Below are 19293 nucleotides of genomic sequence, written 5' to 3' on the forward strand. Positions count from 1 at the left end.
ATGCTCAGTCTGGCAGCTGCTGGAAACTTAGATAGACTCCGACTAAGTTTGTAACATTCTAACAAATGCACGATGGACTTAGGGGATTTGCTGTACAAGGAAGGGTTAACACCTAGAATTACTTAGTATTATAATGTGGTTGAACATGATTAGCGCTATATGAATGCTTGTTGTTGTTGCGTGAACGGGGCCATAACTTGTGTAAGCAAGCTTTTATTTAGCTTGCTGTGTTAGAATGGATGTCTAGTGTTCGTAATGACTTGAAATTTATACACACAATAAGTACATTTAGCTAAAAGTACCTGCAGCTACCATTTTTTCATCATCATCATCATCATCATCATCATTATCATCACATCAGCCGTAGGACTTCCACTGTTGGACTAAGTCTTCCCCAGGCCTCTGGTTGGTTCGGTTGGAAGCAACCTGCATCCACCGTGACCTGAGGCTATAACCAGGTCATCTGTCTATCTCGTTGGTGGACGTCCTACGCTGCGCTTGCCAATCAGTGGTCTCCATTCGAGAACTTTTCAGCCCCAACGACCGACCATCAGAATCTATTCTCCGTGCTATATGGCTTGCCCATTGCCACTCCAACGAGCTGATTTGCTGTATTTTGAACAAGTAATTTTGTGCTTTGCTCCGGCAGATTAATTTAAAGTAGCGTGTAGCAAAGTGGCGTGGTTTTAAACAACATTTCATTAAATAGGAATAAGGAAAAAATACCGTGTGGTACCGTGTGGTGTCGGTCAAGAATTGCACCACCCCTCTCTTCCGTGGGTGTCGTAAGAGGCGACTAAGGGATAAACCGGAGGATGGCAGCAGCGTCCTCCGCGAACTATCGGATATAACTGCGTCGCCAACCCGCCTGCCAAGCGTGGCGACTAGGCATTTTCCCCCAAGGTACAAGATATAAAAACTAATGAATCCACACAATCAGCCCAGACCCTAGTCCCCGGCGGCCCTGCTATTCCTGGCTCCGGTCGGCATGTAACGGCGGGGCAGGGTGCTATAGTTAATCCGGCAGAGGCCCGGCTACCCAAAACGACAACCTTTGGCCCTGGCAACATATAACTGCCGAACGCTGCGACCGAGAAAGGATACTGGAACTGGAGGAAGAATTGAGCAGGTTACGATGGGGAATCATAGGTTATCAGAAGTCCGTAGAGGGGGAGACACGATAACTCTTAAGTCCGGTAACTTGCTCTATTTCCGGGAGGGCAACACCAGTCAGGGAGGTGTCGGGTTTATCGTCACAGGTCCTCGTGAACAAACGTGGTGAAGATCGATAGTGTGTCGAACCGGGTAGCATGCCTTGTACTCAGAATGACCAACGATATTCGTTGAAGGTCATACAGGTATACGCTCCGACCTCGACGCACTCCGACGATGAGGTGGAGGCTATGTATGAGGATATTTCCAGAGCCATGCACTAGCTCCAAAACTCACTTTACGGTTGTTATGGGGACTTAACGCAAAGCTGGGCAAACGAGACGGTGAAGAACTGAGAGTGGGAAATTTGGAGTGGGGCGTAGGAATCACCGGGCCACCTACTGCCGGTTTTATGGAAAGGAGGGCTATATGATGAACTCCTTCTTCAGAAACGTGAGCATAGGAAGTGGACCTGGATGAGCCCTGATGGTGTTACGAGGAATGAGATAGATTTTATCATGTCGACGAAAAGCACATATTCAATGATGTCTCCGTGATCAGTGCGTTTAAACCGGAGTGATCACCGTATGGTACGAGGCTCATTGAATATCCAGTTCAAGCTTGAAAGGTCTCGACTGATGAAATCTACGCTCCGCCCAGAACCTGCTCAGCTCCAAAACCCCGAGAGCTTTCAGCTCGAACTTCAAAATCGTTTCGAATGCCTAGGTAGCGAGGTGGACGATTACAACGACGGGTTTGTGGAAGCCATATGGTCGGGTCTAAGTTCTTCAAGACCCGACGTACTAGAACCGAAAGGCTTTCGGACTCCACCTTTAGGCTCATGGAGGTGAGACGTGAGATGATTCTGCAGTCTTCTGGTGACGCTTGTCGCTATCGGCAGCTCAACAGACAGATCTCAAAGTCTCTGAAGCGCGATGTACGCCGATTTAATACTACCAGTATTGAAGAGGCTATTGAGCGTAACAGGGGCTCTAAGGTTTACCAGGGATCTGACTGTTGGTCAAAGCCGGTTGATGAAGCTCAAGACCGACGACGGCAGAATCGTTTCATCCAAACCTGAGCTGTTGGAGGAAGTTGAAAGGTTTTATGGACAGCTATACACGACAACCCGAACACCTGTCGAAAATCTAGCTAAAGACCGAGGGCTAGATTAACCCGACACTATACCGAGACATCCCGACGTCAGCCTGTACGAGATTAGTATGGCCCTCAGCAGCTTAAGAATGGCAAAGCCCGGGTACGACGGAATTACAGCCGAACTCCTGAAGGCGGGTGGTAGACCAGTCCTTAAGGCCTTCAGACGCTGTTTTAGTTCCGTCCTCACCAAGGAGAACGCCGAAAGCATGGAACAGAAGTGTTTGGTGCTCTTCTTCAAAAAAGGTGATAACACCTTGCTGAAGAACTATAGACCCCATCTCACTTCTGAGCCATGTTTACAAGCTATTTTCAGGGGTCATCACAAACCGTCTCACACGCAGGCTTGACGACTTCCAGCCTCCCGAACAAGCCGGCTTCCGAAAAGGCTATAGTACCGTAGACCACATACATGCGCTGGCAGGTTATACAGAAGACTGAAGAGTATAACCTCCCCTTTGCCTAGCATTTGTGGACTACGAGAAAGCCTTCGATTCGATCGAGACTTGGGCTGTGCTGCAGGCTCTCCAGCGGTGCCAAGTTGACTATCGGTATATCGAAGTGTTGAAGTGTCTGTACGAAAACGCCACTATGTCCGTCCGATTACAGGATCAGAGCACGAGCCTATTCCTCTGCAGCGGGAGTCAGACAAGGGATGTGATCTCTCCGAAACTGTTCACCGCTGCATTGGAGGATGCTTTTAAGGTTTTGGACTGGAAAGGACGAGGCATCAACATTAATGGCGAGTATTTCACTCATCTTCGATTCGCCGACGACATTGTAGTCATGGTGAGACCATGGAGGACCTCGGTGCTATGCTCGCTGACCTCAGTAGAGTTTCGACCGAGTTGCCTGAAATGAACATGGACAAGACGAAAGTCATGTCTAATGTCCATGTTGTACCAACTCCCGTAATAGTCGGAACTCTGCGCTCGAAGTGTTGACGACTATGTATACTGGGACAAACGGTCCAGTTAGGTAGGTCCAACTTTGAGAAAGAGATCACTCGTCGAATCCGACTCGGCTGGGCAGCGTTCGGGAAGCTCGTAGTGTCTTTTCGTCCAATTACCGCAGTGTTTGAAGTCAAAAGTCTTTGACCAGTGTGTGTTGCCAGTGATGACATACGATCTGAGACGTGGCGCTAACGATGGCCTCATGAGAAAACTCAAAGTCACTCAGAGGGCTATGGAGAGGGCTATGCTCGGGGGTTTCTCTGCGAATAGAATTAGAAATGATGATATCCGCAGTAGAACTAAGGTTACCGACATAGCCCGAAGAATTGCGAAACTAAAGTGGCAGTGGGCGGCACATTGCTCGCAGGACGGATGGCCGATGGGGCCAGAAGGTTCTCGAATGGCGTCCGCGGACCGGGAGACGAGCTGTCGGTAGGCCTCCAACAAGATGGAGCGACGACTTGGTTAAGATCGCGGGATCGGGGTGATGCGGAAAGCACAAGACCGGTCTGAGTGGAGAGCCTTGGGGAGGCTATGTCCAGCAGTGGACGTCTTTCGGCTGACATATGATGATGATGAAGGAAAAAAACCTAGTACAGTCGCCATCAGATATTTCGGAGCGGGCTAGGTGATCAAAAATATCGATACATGAACTCTAATACCTTAATAATAAAGTGCATGTGCCGATATTTTTGACTACCTTGGCCGCTCCGAAATATCTGATGGCGACTGTACAGTGACAACTATTTATTTGCGTAGTTGACATTAGATCTGCCATTAGCAGTTCTAACAGTTGGCACCACTGACAAATAGTGCCAACTTGGCGTCGTAAAGTTTGATTGTTATAAAGTAGCTAACGCGTACACCTGTGCTTAACTCACATTGCCATGGACTCTGCAAGGAGCCAGAATTAATCGCGGATTAGAAATACGGCATCTTGGAGCCAAGTTATGTGCATGAGTTATGGTACTTAATCACAAGGAGCGCAGTAAATTGCGGCGTCTTCGAACAATATACGCTAAGGAGTTGTTATGTAAGTAGTTTTACTATGCGGGAATTTTGCGCATAGGAGCTACTTGTTTGGAAATTATACTATTTGTATAAGTGGTAAGCTTATGAGTGGTAAGTGGTAACTACATAAATAACTTTATTACTGCGCATATAAGTCCGCACATAGTTCAGGTTTTCGTTAAATAAGATTATAAGTTAATTGTTAAATATTGTGACGTAGGTATTTTTATTTTTAAATTGAATCTATACAGACACAGGAATCAGTGGACTTGAGCTGTAGTTTCACGCAGATCAATGGCGTAGTATTTGTATAGATTGATTTGGACCTACGCAGAGTAACGCATGAATTATTTATAAAAATCGTTAACTAATTTTATTCTCAGACAAAACAAATTATTAATTACACATAAGCATTAGATTAACTGACCCTTCTCCTATCGATGTCCAGTATCATGTTTCTTGAACTGTAATTATTTCTAAACTTAAGCTTCATTGACACAGTGCGAGAAGTATCGTCCGCGTTTAGTACATTGCGGGGCGGCGAGCTTTGAATTCACATGTGTTCGTTCATCAACAGCAATGTACTAAAATTTGCAGTATATTTCTCATGTAACTTAAACGAAGTTTAGTTACTCGATACTTGTTTTGAGTTTGCATGAATGGTCGTAATTAAATTGTTTGCCATTTTAAAGTGGCTTATAAATATAAAATCAAATGTTCAAGCTTCATTTCAGAAAGAGTGATTTTTTATTTAACTGGACAGAAATTGTAGACAAAAGCATTTCAATTCAGTTTTTTTTTATTCGACTGGATGGCAAACGAGCAATGGGTCTCCTGATGGTAAGAGATCACCACCGCCCATAAACATCTGCAACACCAGGCAAAGCATCTGCATTTAAAGGAATAATAATAATAATTATAATATATTTAGCCCATAACTGGGTGCACTGCTTCGCAAAAGCCTCTGTAATAAATACCTAAATAAATAAATAAATCTTTATTCTCAGACAAATTAATATTCCAAGATGTTAGTATACAAAACAGAAAAACTCTTAATAAACTATGTTAGTAACAAAAATAATAGTAATAATTATTAGTTTAATATTTATTTAACACAAGCTTCGCCACATTCCACATTTGACAGGTACCTTACGAGAAAAAGAATACAATTTTACGATATGAAAAGAGGTTACAGTTACATTTTTCAAGCATGACGTTCTCTCGGACACTGCCATCTATTGATTGAAGACGAAGTTAACACGTCATCTTAAAGACCGAAGTTCTTAAATTTTCTTGGACAGCGCGCCCTCTCTTCTTGTTTAAATACATTACCGGGTTAAAAAAAAATCTGTCTCAATCTGCCTATCTTTTTTCATTTGTCCACCAATTGAATAACTGAAATTGAATTGAATTTAATAATTGAAATGCGTTTAACCGTTATTGAGAGATTGAGCTACAAACATGCAAAAATCGAAACATTTAATTATACAAACATCTTTATTCATTATCTAAGTAGGGTAGAAATAGGAGAGAGCATATTTGACTAATTATCACTTAGTGACTTTCCTTTGTTTGATTAACACAAATATCAAACGTTCAAAATGTAAAGAGAAACGATATCAATTTTGTTTTGCAAAAATTATTGCAAAATTTATCTTTTCAACTTTATCTTCGTCCAACGTTTACAAATACGAAAAGTTTTCCATCCTACCCACTCAATACACTATCGATAAACTAACGGGTCGGTAGGTATTGGATATAATTGTCAAGTGGTTCCGAAGTAAATTAACCGCAGCTACCAGTGAAGTAGACAGTTCGAGAGGCTGCGTGAGTGTGCTCGTGTTAAGGTCTGCCTTTGAGGCGTGGCGGTAACAAACTTCGGCGAAAGCGTCCCTGTAAGGATTGAGTTTCCAATATCTGTATTACCCTTTGTTACCGCAACCTTGTGGGCACAATATTCTGGAACAGTTTGATAATACATTTTTTGTATGAGTCGCCTTAAGGATACTAGGTCCTTGCTTTTTTTACTTGTTTTACTTTTTTTTAATGTTATAATGAGGTGCTTTATATGAGATGGACGGATGAAAAGTGAAGACCCAAACAGTGCCGGGCTCTCACCGGCTAAAAACCCGGCTGTAAGTCTCCAACTCGCTGGAACTTACTGGTATTTATTATAGCTAAGATTTAAACGAAAATGTTTTTCAGGTGCGCTGGACAGGGTTAGAACTCGAATTTCCTAGTCGGGAAGCCATGACGGCTCTCCTCTTCTTCCTGATTAACTTAACCCCTTCAGTGCCATTGACGATAATAGGCGTCTTGAACTCTTGGTGGACCTTGAGATCACACCGATGGGCGTCTGTTCTACAGAAGCTTTATCTTTAACTTTTACATTGACATAGTAGGATATTTAATTCTCGGTAAAGCCTTCCTGTAGGATAATATTTTAACATTACAAAAGTACCTCAGCTTTAAAAATGACGTGTTAACTTCGCCTGTAATTAATAGATGGCGTTGTACGAGCGAAGGTTGTGCCTTAAAAATGTTACCATAACCCTTCTCAAGCCAAACTCTACGATCATAATGGTTTTTCCTGCAGGTATATCTGTCGGCGGCTGATCGTAAAATCCGCCAAATCACGAAATTCCTAGGCATATCGTGAAGTGGAGCCATTTCATGTTTTGGCCAGTTTAGGCAGATAATGAAATTTCTAGGCATATCATGAAACGCCGCCATATCTGTTCTGGCACTTGGCCGGCCGCTACCGCAGCAGGCTCGCTTCGCTCGTTCGGCTCGTGCGTTGTTGTGTTCGCTCGTCGTACCTAATTTTTTCTTATTTTCGGCATAATATCACGATGTGCACGGTAAGAGCTAGGAATATCGACGAATGCGTTACTCTGATCGACCCGCCGTATTGTTTCTCAGGCACCTCGTGATATGCCTGGCCAACTTCTAGGCATATCATGAAATGGCGCCATTTCACGATATGCCTAGGAATTTCGTGATCTGGCGGATTTACGATCGGCCGCCGACATATCTAAAGCGGACGAGGCCGTGGGTTATTGCTAGTATTAAATAAAAAAGAGTACTTCCTTGCATGCCAGTCCTTTGCAAAAGAGGAGTTTGTCACTTGAAAAACCAATTCGATGTCGCAGTTACGAATGGTGCCAAGTGCCTTTTTGGTCAGTTTCTAGCAATCAAACTGTAATTGAATTTAATGAGGTTAACCTCGTTATGGAAGGAAACTTTCGTGAAACCTTAGTGATGAACTAAAATAGTTTTTTTGCTCACCCGCGACCTTATAATTATTATTATTATTGCTATTTTAGTTCATTGGTATGGACCTCCGCAAAACAACGCCTGATTCAATAAATGTCTAATTTTGAACAAGAAACTACCGTGAGACTCACTCATATTAAATGATATCGTAACGGATAACACGTCTTAAATCGAGTTTAGCTCGACATATTTCGGGCTAATTCGTAGCCCTTCTCGAGTATGCGCGTGTTGCGGTAGCCGCCAAGTCGCGTTGCTCCTACCTAGGAAGAATTTATTTTCTTCTTGATTATTGATATCTCGTTGCATGTGATAGAGTCGAACAGTTAGACAAGATTTTACTTTACGCAATAGAGCACAAACATAAACACAAACAGGAGCGCGAGAAGTGAAAAAAAAACCATCGTGTAACCATAAGTTTCGCCCACACAGTTTCACACAGAGGGGCTACTACGAAATTCAAAAATCGAAGTTCGTATCGTAACGTCCCTCTCACTCTCGTATTAAATAATATAAGCATCAGCGGGACGGCAAGATAAGAAGTTAGAATTTTGCACTTCGTAGTATAGAGCCAGACGACGTCGCATTTCGGCGCACGCGCCGGTCCGACCGGTCTCCCCTCCTCCCTCCACTCTACCAACCAGTTCTCGGCCTCCGCTCGGATCTGCGACTCGCAAAAATTTAACGAATTAAGTATTTGTTTTGATAATGTGTAATATGAAAGTGTCAGTGCAGTGTAAGTGAGTGTCGGGAATGTCGGCAGTGTCGCAAAATGCTGGCTGCACGCCATGCCGAGGTTGTATGTTTGAACATTTGAATTCGCAAATTAGCATTGAACTTCTTCAAAGTCTTGCTAAGCACTACTTCATCTCCATTATTTATTGCAATAAATTGCACTGTACACCTAATAGTAAAAATACAAAGCAATGTGAGACTTAGATACAATGATTATATTTTGAGAGGGAGGAAAACGAGCATGCGGATCATCTGATGGGACTGATCACCACCGACCATAAGTACCAACAACTCAAAGATTGTCACTGGTCTGTTGTCGGAATTAAAAAAAAGTATAAGCTCTTTTCTTGTCCTATTTGCCGAGAAACACTGAAGACGGAAGTTGATTCCACAATTTCACTGTACAATAACTATTATTTCTATAGTGCAATTTATTTAATATTAAAAATATATATAATTAATAATGTTTTTTTTATCATTGCTTCCTTAAAGCGCCGGAACACTTCAAACAAACTTTCGGCCAGAACTAAGAGCGCGGATTAATATTGCATTCTGTTTTCCTTAATTAGTGACTTGACATACTATAGGTGTGACCTCTTAGCTCTAATTACCTACATGACTACGTGACCACCGTCACTTCTGCAGGATAATTACTAACTAGTGAAAACTACCCTAAAACTTCAGTATTGCAATATCATGCAAATTTTCCGCACGATATTAAAATTATACGAAAGTTTGTCTGACACTGAGCCATAATTTTCAACCACTCACGCTTAATTTAAGCGTCTACTTAAGACTAAGCCTAGTGGTTTGACCTATGGCTTCACACGAGTAATATTTACCTCGACGTTTCGACCACAATACAGTGACCATTACAGTTAGTGAGTGGAGTCTACACGTGATCACGGCCACTGTAAAGTGGTCGAAAAGTCGAGTTAAATATTACTCCTGTGTGTTTAGCGTGATAAGTCCCGTTTGTGGTATTTTAATTAAAGTAACATTTTATTATAATAAACATTATTTGAAATTAATTTGCCCATTTCGAACAATTTAACCTTTGGTATGCTTTTAAGACGCGGATCCGTGCCAATCTTTTCTTTATTGAAATCAACTGAAGTTGTGCTTATAAAAACAGATCACACTTTAATGTAGTATTTTTTTAGTTCCCGCATTCGAGGGGTTAAATCAAATAATAGACAATTTTAATGAGACAGTTTGTCTACATAATCAACAAATTCTATTTGCGCCGAGATTACGCGAGAAACATACCTGCAGAACTTGTAAAATATTAATGAGAATTAAACAATACTTTGTGCCAAAGTTGCGCAGACTCACGCCGTAGTTCGTAATATTCAGTCGTGGCTCAACTTTAAATTGCTTCCTCATGTTATTTTCTGCACTTGAGTATTAAAAGACTCTTTTAATTACACTTTCCACGTTAAGGAAACCTAATATTTTTAGTCTTTTTTAAGTTTTTTTTCACTTGACTGAAACTGAACTGAAGTTGAAATTTGGTACATATATAAAAGAAGTCAGTGACCTCAAAACAAACATGTGTAATATATACGTTTTATAAATTTATATCGTCCAAGCTTTTATACGTTCCACTCCTGGCCATGAAAGCTAGTAATAAATATATATATAAATATTTTCCATTTTATGCACCAAATGAAGATACTTTCAGAACTAATTAGTCGCCTCATTATTATTAAAAGGGTTGAAGTGAACGAGACAAGTTAATTTAAATAAAAACTGCATTTGAATTTCAAAGGAAGACTGATAAGTTCTTATGATGTCCTTTGAAATAGGTGTGCTGCAAATATTTTTATGTTAATTTATTGCTAGAGCTGAGGAGAAATTGCGTTACGGTTTTATTTTAACTTGGCCTTTACCTCTGACTACTGCACGCGTCTTAAAACCCAAGGTGTTAGTAACTCGAGCATGAATGAGCATTTACTTGTAACACAAGATCGAGCATTCGCTGTTTTTTAATTTATCTAGGTCATAAATATAACCCGAAGAATCGATAACCGTTGGGGTAGACGAGTTTTTGAGTGGAGACCTAGCGATAACTCGGTGGAGCGATGATCTTCGCGGCGGCTGGCAAGAGCTGGATGAGAGTGGCCGAGGATCGTGCTCAGTGTCGTGCCATGGGAGAGGCCTATGTCCAGCAGTGGACGAACATAGGCTCATAATGATGATGATGATGATGAAATTTTTCGAACTAAGCAACGAACAAGCATAAAGCTAAACGTTGCTACTAACATTTACACGGTCATTCTAGCGAACGCGTTTTAGCGCGTATTCTAGCGAGCATTCAAGCGAAACAACGCAAAATTTGCAGTTTTTAGGGTTCCGGAGCCAAAATGGCAAAAACGGAACGCTTATAATTTCTTCAAGTCCGTCTGTCTGTCTCTCTGTCCGTCCGTATGTCACAGGCATTTTACTCGAAAACTACAAGATGTATATCAATGAAATTTGGAGTACAGATGTCTTGTCAAAGCCGCTATTTAGTTTTGTAGTTAAATTACAAAAATAAATATTTATAGGGGGGGCACTCCATACACGTAACAGAAATTTTTTTTTAACTCGCATCAACGTGTGGCACATAGTTCGACAGCTCTTTTGAAAAGATAGATTTCTCAAAAAAAAATTGATTAAGTGAAGATTTCCGGAAATAATCGCTCCCAAAGTAGCAAAAATTGTGCCCCCCCCCCTCTATATTGTAAACCGTTTGTCCAAAAAATATGCAAAAAATATGGAAAAGTAAAAAAATAAATACTTTCAAGGAAAATTGGTTTCAACATGATCGGATATACCGTTTTTGAGTTATTGTCGAAAAACTGCGCTTCCCAACAAAAGGACGTAAGTGCCGTGAAGATACGCTCTTTTTCTGGTAATAGATTTTAAGACTGTAGTAAGTGTTTTAATTGTGTTATAACGCACATAATATTACTTGATTTTTTTCGTAATGGCTACGGAACCCTATCTTGGGCGTGTCCGACACGCTCTTGGCCGGTTTTTTTATTTTGGCAATATAAATAAAAAAACAAGGCAAATTTTCCGTTCGGTCCTTGTTATTTTAAAAGCGTTTACTTGTAATTTGACATTCACTAGGCTCATTACAAGTGGTTCGCTCAAGTTTATCAGCACCTAGGTCACAGTCAAATCAAAATTCCGGGATGTTGCAAAAACTTATGTGTAATTCCCAAAAATTACATTGTACGTTTCATAAAAAAAAGATCTGCACCAAATTTCCTACATCTAATCCTTGCACTTGAAATTTTTGAATTTATTTCCCATTCCATAAAATTTAAATATGGGGATTAAAGGTCTTGTGCCATTCCAGTTGCAGTTGTCCAGCTATCTACGTAAGTACAGTCAAACAAATTAAATCATGACTTAGGGCGGAACCTTTTAATAATCAATTTGACTATGATTTCCTTGACAAAAGCATGATATGTCGACATTATATTAGTATAGCCACCCTGGGCCATGATTCAATTTGTTAGACTAATCATTTCCACATTTCTTTAAAATCTCTCAACTTCCAGCGTGAAGGAGTAACAAACAGACGCTCCACAACGCACCCACAATTCAATTTGTTCGACTAATCATTTAGATTTTTTCTCTCAACTTCCAGCGTGAAGGAAGGATTTAGTTTATTCTATAAATTTGTCAATCCATTTATTTATACATTCATCAAATTTTTCATTCATAATTATCATGATGTAACATTTTAAAATCAAAAATATACGTATTCAATTTTGGATATTACAAAGACAATAATGAATGTCAACCTAAAATGTACCACTGGTTTGAAAAACCTTTTCGGCAACTAAGGATCATCATCATCATCATCATGTCAGCCGGAAGACGTCCACTGCTGGACATAGGCCTCCCCCAAGGCTCTCCACTTAGACCGGTCTTGTGCTTTCCGCATCCAACGCGATCATGCGATTTTAACTAAGAATGTATTGAATAATATAACAATATTTAATATGATAGTAGCAATTGGTATTAAAGTAGTAAATTTATGCATGTTTGTTTGCAAACTTTAATTAATCGAGCCCCTAGGGCAATTCGAGAAAAATGCAAATAAACTATGTTCATTGAATTGCTGAACGATTGTTTTTGAAGATTTCTATTTGAAAACCATATTGTTGTCTTAGATCCAATTTGTACGTTATTTTACAACTAGCCTTTAGCCCAGTTTTGCATGCTTTAATCTTTTAATCTGGCAGTTGTACCTATTGAAATTCCGGGAGTTTTCTAAATTTTATCTATTTATGATATTTTTTATGTATCCTTAAAAACTTTTTTGCTGACTGCCCCTGAAATGTCATTCAAACTTCGTACCCGTACATCACAAGTCAAAACCGATTGTTAGAAGTGCATCATACTCGACTTGGAAGATAAAGGCCAAAATGGTTGCATGGCCGCTATAATACAGTGCAATCTTTTTGGTACCGCCGGGGTCACTAACCTGAATTTAATTAAAACCGTACGTAGACCTTTCGGTTTTTTTATTCTTGAAATGGCGTCATTTGTATTTTGGAAGGCTGAGTAATCGTTTATTGACAACCCATGTTACAATGAGGGCTATCGTTTTTTGTCTCACTAGATGGCGCACTGTTGCGTGAGGTTTTTATGTATGGCTTTCAAAGTCTGTTATTACGGGCATGAAAACAAAGTTTAGATTAAAATCATATTTAATACACCTTAAAACCGTACCATAAAAATATCGAGCATGCCACAGTGTTGCATAGTCCCCGTTTTGTTCGGAAAAAAGGGAGGACAAAGGTTTCTGAAAGACAAAACTGTCTCAAAACACAGACATTCATTGCCCCGGAACGCATATTTGCCATAATTAATTTCAGATATTGGAAAATATTCACAAAATTATTCTAATGATAAATAAACCCGCGTAGCTCACCCAAAAACTATGAGATTTGACATTTCGGAGACCTCACGCTACACTAGCGCCTCCAGCGGCGAATTCATACGCGATAGCCCTCATTAGGTGATAGTTAAGAATACAATTACAATACAATACAGTGACTCTTTATTATACACCACAATATAGTAAGAGCAGACGTACCTACTCGTACATGATTTTTTAAAGCAAACAATAGGCAGCTCTATCCCGGGAAACCTTTACAATAGAAAGAAGTAAATAATAGATTTTAGCAGGTGGTGCAATTTTAGATAAAGGCAATAACATAATATATATAACTGACCATACATACGCAATACATATTTACAACAGATATAATTACTTAAATACTCGTCAACATGTTAAATAAACTGCCAATAACAATCATGCACAAGATAACAGAAAAATAATAAAGCTCTAAAATTAAAGAACTATAGGAAACGACAAAAAAAAAGATAATTTGCTCCCTAAGAATATACTTAAACATAGGAAAAGGCTGCGCGCCTTAAGTATATCGGTAAGGCGTATATTATATATTAAGTAAAGTATTTTAAAATATCACTTGCTGTTGCCCGCTACAGTCTACACCCTGCGAAAGCTTCGTACCTTCCTGAGATAAAAAAATGCCTCATTTCAATCTGGTACAATAACATACAGTTTTATGAAAATCAATTTTTAGCTAAAAATAACTGTTGCGAAGTTGAATGAATAATTACGACATGAAGTTTAAATAATAAACTTCAATCTATCTTAAATCAATTAATTGATAGTCGAATAAAATAAAATGGACGAACCAAATACAATTTCATCGGATTTATTCGTTCGCGTCGTCCGCACGATAAAATTATCGGGATGAAATTAATTTCGATCGACATTTATCGTGATTGATCCATTGATTGCATTTAAATTTAATTGATTTAATTTCAGAAGGCTTCCGATTTTATCGGCATAGGAAAATTTTTAGTATCGGTGTTGTTCGATTTAGTTTCGAATACCTTTACGTCTATGGGAGGTACCCTAAAATTTTTTTTATTTAATTATATGTTTTTTAGCATTGATAGTCCCTGAGCAAAGCCGCGGACGGACGGATAGACAGACAGACAGACATGGCCAAACTATAAGGGTTCCGTTTTTGCCATTTTGGCTCCGGAACCCTTAAAAAGTAATATCTCAAGATTTTCTCAGTGACTGAAAATAAATGTGTAGTAAAACCCGCCCTGCAAATGCATTGTGTTGAAGTGCTCAAAGCCCGTAGATTTACAGCTATACAAAAATGTTTGAAAAATAAAGTTTTTAAGTTACGCTTTGCTTTGTTGCAATATTGCATTAAAACTCGTTAACCCTCATTTATTAAACCAGTTCATGTTTAACACTCTTACTTTGTTTCTAATATTTTAGATCAAAAATAATTTTAATTTTGACGACCGGATGGCCAACTGGTTAGAGAAGCTTGAGGTCCCGGGTTCAATCCCCGGCCGGAGCAGATATTTGTATAAATAATACGAATGTTTGTTCTCGGGTCTTGGATGTTTATATGTACCTACTTAAATGTGTATTTATCTATATAAGTACCTATGTTTATAAGTATCCTGTGGGTGTCGTAGTCGATGATCTAGCTCACTGCGATAAGCTTATGCTTGGTACTGGCGTGGCATTGATGTATGTAATCCGTTGTCTAGTATCCATACTGCAAGCTTTGCTTAGCTTGGGACTAGGTCAATTGGTGTCAGGTGTCCCATGATATTTATTTAATTTATTAATTTCAATATGACTGTCGCAATTATTTTTTTATGTTTTTTTAGGCCTCGTAGCGCTTTTAGAAGTACTATCACTGTCAAGAAACCCGCATACAACTTGACAGAAGATTTTTTTCAATACACAGTGAGAGAGATTGTACCTAACAATTGTTTTGCCTCTTTAACACACCTTGAATATAATAAACATTAAATAAATAAATAAAATTTTGGGGCAGAATATTGATAGCATTACAAAACCAGAATATTGATTTGAAATACGCGATTTTTCAAAGTAACAGAAATTGCTTGTCATTATAACATAACACAATAGCATAATTATAATATTCAGTACTTAATTGGTTGAGCATATTTAATTGGTAGTTGTCTCAGTGCACTGTTGAGGGGCGTACCAAAATTACCATACTGGATGGGGCAATTTGTACTGCCGAACTAGAATCTAGAATATAGCGCGGTCTAACCGCAATTTTGCTTCACAAATAGCTTCGTAATAATAGCGAAAGGGGTAGCAGGACACGAAGACTTTATATTTACTTGCACACCGATAAATTTAGCGGAATATAAAAGTCTTGTCTGAGGCAGAATAGCTAAATTGGGTCAAATAGTACAAATTTTGACTTCTCATGCTCGTAAAGTTTGTATATTTATGGTGGATGTATGCTGCATAAAACGACTTTTTATGCTCTAGTGCATAAAGTAAAATCTTCGTCAATGATCTAGGCAATCAGGCGGCGCCAACAACCACTAGATTGGCCTTGTCTAGGCCAATCAAATAGGATCTACAAAAAGCGTTTTAAGGATTTAATTTCAAGTAAGTTGGAAATAATTTTAATACCTTATAATTTGGTCCTTATTGCGTGTATTCGGAGTTTGCACTATTCCAGGACGTGTGCAAAACTTTTGGGAGCTACATTTTGGCTTAATCCCCGACGCAAAAAGAGCGGTGTTATAAGTTTGACCGCGTCTGTGTGTCTGTGTGTTTATGTGTGTCTGTCTGTGGCACCGTAGCTCTTAAACGGGTGGATATTTGATAGCAAGTTTTCTAGCGGTGGTTCTTAGACTTGTTTCATCAAAATCGGTTCAGCCTGTTTTTGAGATATTGAACTTTGAAGTGACATAGGCGGGAGTTTTCCAACTTTTTGTTGCTTAGGTTATCAGTTTTTTGCATGTAGCTTGAAAACGCGATATATATAAGTACATCGGACGGAAAACGTCATTCCATTAAAATAATGAAGAGGGTCAAATTTTGCCTACCAGTTACCTTTTGATAGTATCATCAAAGACTAACTGTTAGGCACGCATTATAGGCCCGTTGTTGTGATTGCTCGTTAGTTCACAAACACGTTGCTAGATTTGCAATGTTAATAACATGACAGTGTTCAGTGGCTACAATTAATGTCTATAAACGTAGGAAGACGCCGAGCTCGCAACCAGCTCACAATGCAAGTAATGAAGCGTATGAGACGAAGTTGGCATCAATGGAGCTAACGAGCGATGCGCTGTTGTTTTGTCAGGTTTCTGTTTTTATAAAAGTGAGGAATTAGGTCAAACTGATTTACTTAGTAGGTACTTATAGAGAAATATTTTCTATATTTGATTGAGTGTAAAGAAAGAAAAAGGATAGAATTTTCTTAGTTTAAAATTTTATACGCTCTTTTTTTAATTTGCAATGTACTCGTAAGTACACCTATGATAGTTTTTTGCGATCAAATTAAGTTGGTCGGTAATCTAAGTGTATTCAACAAAAATAACATAAGTAGTATTTAATTTACTGTAAGTTAGCACAGGCAGAAAGTACCTATATAATGCATATCGACAAATATTACAGTACATTCAGAATTTTAATGCCGCTCGGGTTTTATTCGTTTTCCTGAAGATCCATATGAGAAAAAAAAAGAAAATCGATCGTCTGTTTCGAACTCCGAAAGACACTAGCAAACTAGTTTAATTGTAGGTCTAATAGGGTTTTTCTAGTCTTTCTAGATTCGCTTTTTGACTTCCTTTTATTATCTGTGGCTGACAAGAAAACCATTAGTAACAATAAAAAAGGCAATATTTGTAATTGAAAAAAAAAACTAAATTCAATGTATACAAGTCGTAAAAACGTCACTATGGACCTAAATCAGTTGCGTGAAGGGCTATAATCGCGTGTTATTAAGTTCCCGCCATGTAAGGCACTGGTAGGTACGTTCTTTGATTAAAACTTATGCAAAACGGAACGAGTCGAGTGGCCTGAGTTGAGAAGTGGCGTGGGTATGGCGCCACTGCCAGCGGGTTGAAAAACAAAATAATAATAATAAAAACCAACTTGTTACCTTACTACTCCGTAACAATACATGTAAGCTAGTTATATCTGTGCCATATATGTGCATTTATGCCCCCCGGCCGTTTTCACTGTATATGATGTTGTTGGTGAAGGCGAATATGCGTTGCACACAGTTGTTGTCTTGCCGTGTGGTTGCCAAGTAGCACGATAAAGCAATTGAATTGGTGCTAATTCTGTAAAATACATACATGTTAGAATGAGGGTCTAATTTTGGAGCTTAAATTGATAATGTTTGTCGTTTAAAGTTATTAGATTTCATTGATTTGTTAACAAGCTCACCACCTTGCTGATTTTTAAATGAGAAATAAAGTTACACGCTGACAAAGGAGCCTTAGACGCTGAGCGCCACTATTTGTGGATTTATAATGAAGTTAGCGAGTTTCAAGGAAGCAGACGTCATTGGCAGAGAATCGCTCTAAAAATGTTTGTAATAAAAAAAAACTTATGGCAAAAAAGAACCTTTATTTAAGCCCTGATGCAAAAAGAAGGGTGTTATAAGTTTGACGCCGTTGTCGGTCAGTTTGTCTTTCTGTAGCATCGTAGCTCTCAAAAAAAGAATGGCATTTTAATGCATTTTTTTGCATAAAGCCATGTTCTAACTAACGTTATGTTTAACTAATTAAAAAAAGTTTTTTGTAAAAAAAAAATTTTATACAAGCTTTTTTGCTGACTGCGCTTTTTGTTGACTGTACTTGTATTGTCACCCAAACTACATTTGCATATCAAATTTCAAGACGATGCCATTAACCGTTGAAGAGTTCCATCCTGTGGAGACGATCCTGGCCGGACTACCAGGATGTCACTACCAGATTATTGCATTGTCACGCAATTTAGGTATACTTATGTATAGAAAATTTCAACTCAATCCAACTACTGGAAGTTGCTCGAATTCAACTTGCAAGATTTGATTACCGACAGACAGACAGGTAGACACACAAACAGATAACGGGACGGTGGAAATAAATAAAAGCTTGTAAAATATGTTTGATAAAAATCGGTTCATCCGTTTTTTGGGATATTGAACATTGAAATATGATAATGTTAGGGGGTTTTCAGTTTTCTAGGTAACATCATTATATATATTGTATATCCAACCCTATCATCCGGAAACACTCATCAAAGTGTATCAAATAACCCTTCTTCGTGCAGTCGAGTAAAAAGACTCCAAAAAACCAATCATAAAAACGCATATATATATTGTATTTCGATCCAATTTATGAAAAGTGTAAACAAAGACTGCATTTATCCGACCACAGACATTCAATGGTGTGAAAACCTAGAACCTATTGCAAAATAATTAATCTGTTCCGTAAATGGATTAATTTATAAATTGAATAGATCAAAGTATTTTTGTCTATTTTATTATTTACAATACTTGATTTCATTCCAAAGAATGTTTATTCTATTTTTTAATTTTAAGGAAAGTAAATAAAAATCGCTTATTCATCCGCGCATTAATCGATTTTTAAAATGTCAAATTTGCCACCATCTCTACGCTAGTCTATGCTACTACAGATTATACAAATGCTTCAATCAAGAAATAACGCCAGATTTTGACGAAGATTTTTCAAATGAAAAATAAATATTGAACTAGTTAAAAGACACGAATTATAGATAAAATGTGTTATTGATTCGATGCAGTGAATATTTATTTTACACTTTTAATAAATTGGACAGGCATAATGTATATAGTTGTATGTAATATCACTTATAGTACCTACAGGTAGATACTCTATGTGATATAACAAAACAGTCGCGGGCCGCAAAGAGAGGGGTCTCAGGCCGCATGAGGCCCACGGGCCGCGCATTGCCAACCGCTGACATACAAATATGCGTTTTTATCATTGACCGACATAGACAAAGGTCATGTTTTTACTTACTTGTAGACCTACAATAGGTAACTAGGTAGATATCTATTAGGTACCAAAATTGTCTTACAAGTGCGGCCCGCCTTTATCTATTTTTTCACTATTGTGGCCTATGTCTACCAAAAGGTTG

The 19293-nt window shown here is 38.7% G+C and overlaps 1 protein-coding gene across 3 annotated transcripts in view; it reads left to right on the forward strand.

Annotated features, from left to right (window-relative positions):
* LOC141427566 (EGFR adapter protein-like) overlaps positions 1-19293 on the forward strand; it is a 271634-nt gene that overhangs the window by 151206 nt on the left and 101135 nt on the right. The window contains exon 1 of one of the 3 annotated variants that reach the window (XM_074087142.1): positions 8221-8340. The exons of the other annotated variants lie outside the window; for them this stretch is intronic. Within the exon in view, the coding sequence (XP_073943243.1) occupies positions 8317-8340 (24 nt within the window). The 5' untranslated portion in view covers positions 8221-8316. Of the gene's footprint in view, positions 1-8220; positions 8341-19293 lie in introns of those variants that run through there. 3 annotated transcript variants of the gene reach the window in all.

The sequence above is a fragment of the Choristoneura fumiferana genome, chromosome 4 (assembly GCF_025370935.1).
Source record: "Choristoneura fumiferana chromosome 4, NRCan_CFum_1, whole genome shotgun sequence".
In the NCBI taxonomy this organism is placed as follows: domain Eukaryota; kingdom Metazoa; phylum Arthropoda; class Insecta; order Lepidoptera; family Tortricidae; genus Choristoneura; species Choristoneura fumiferana.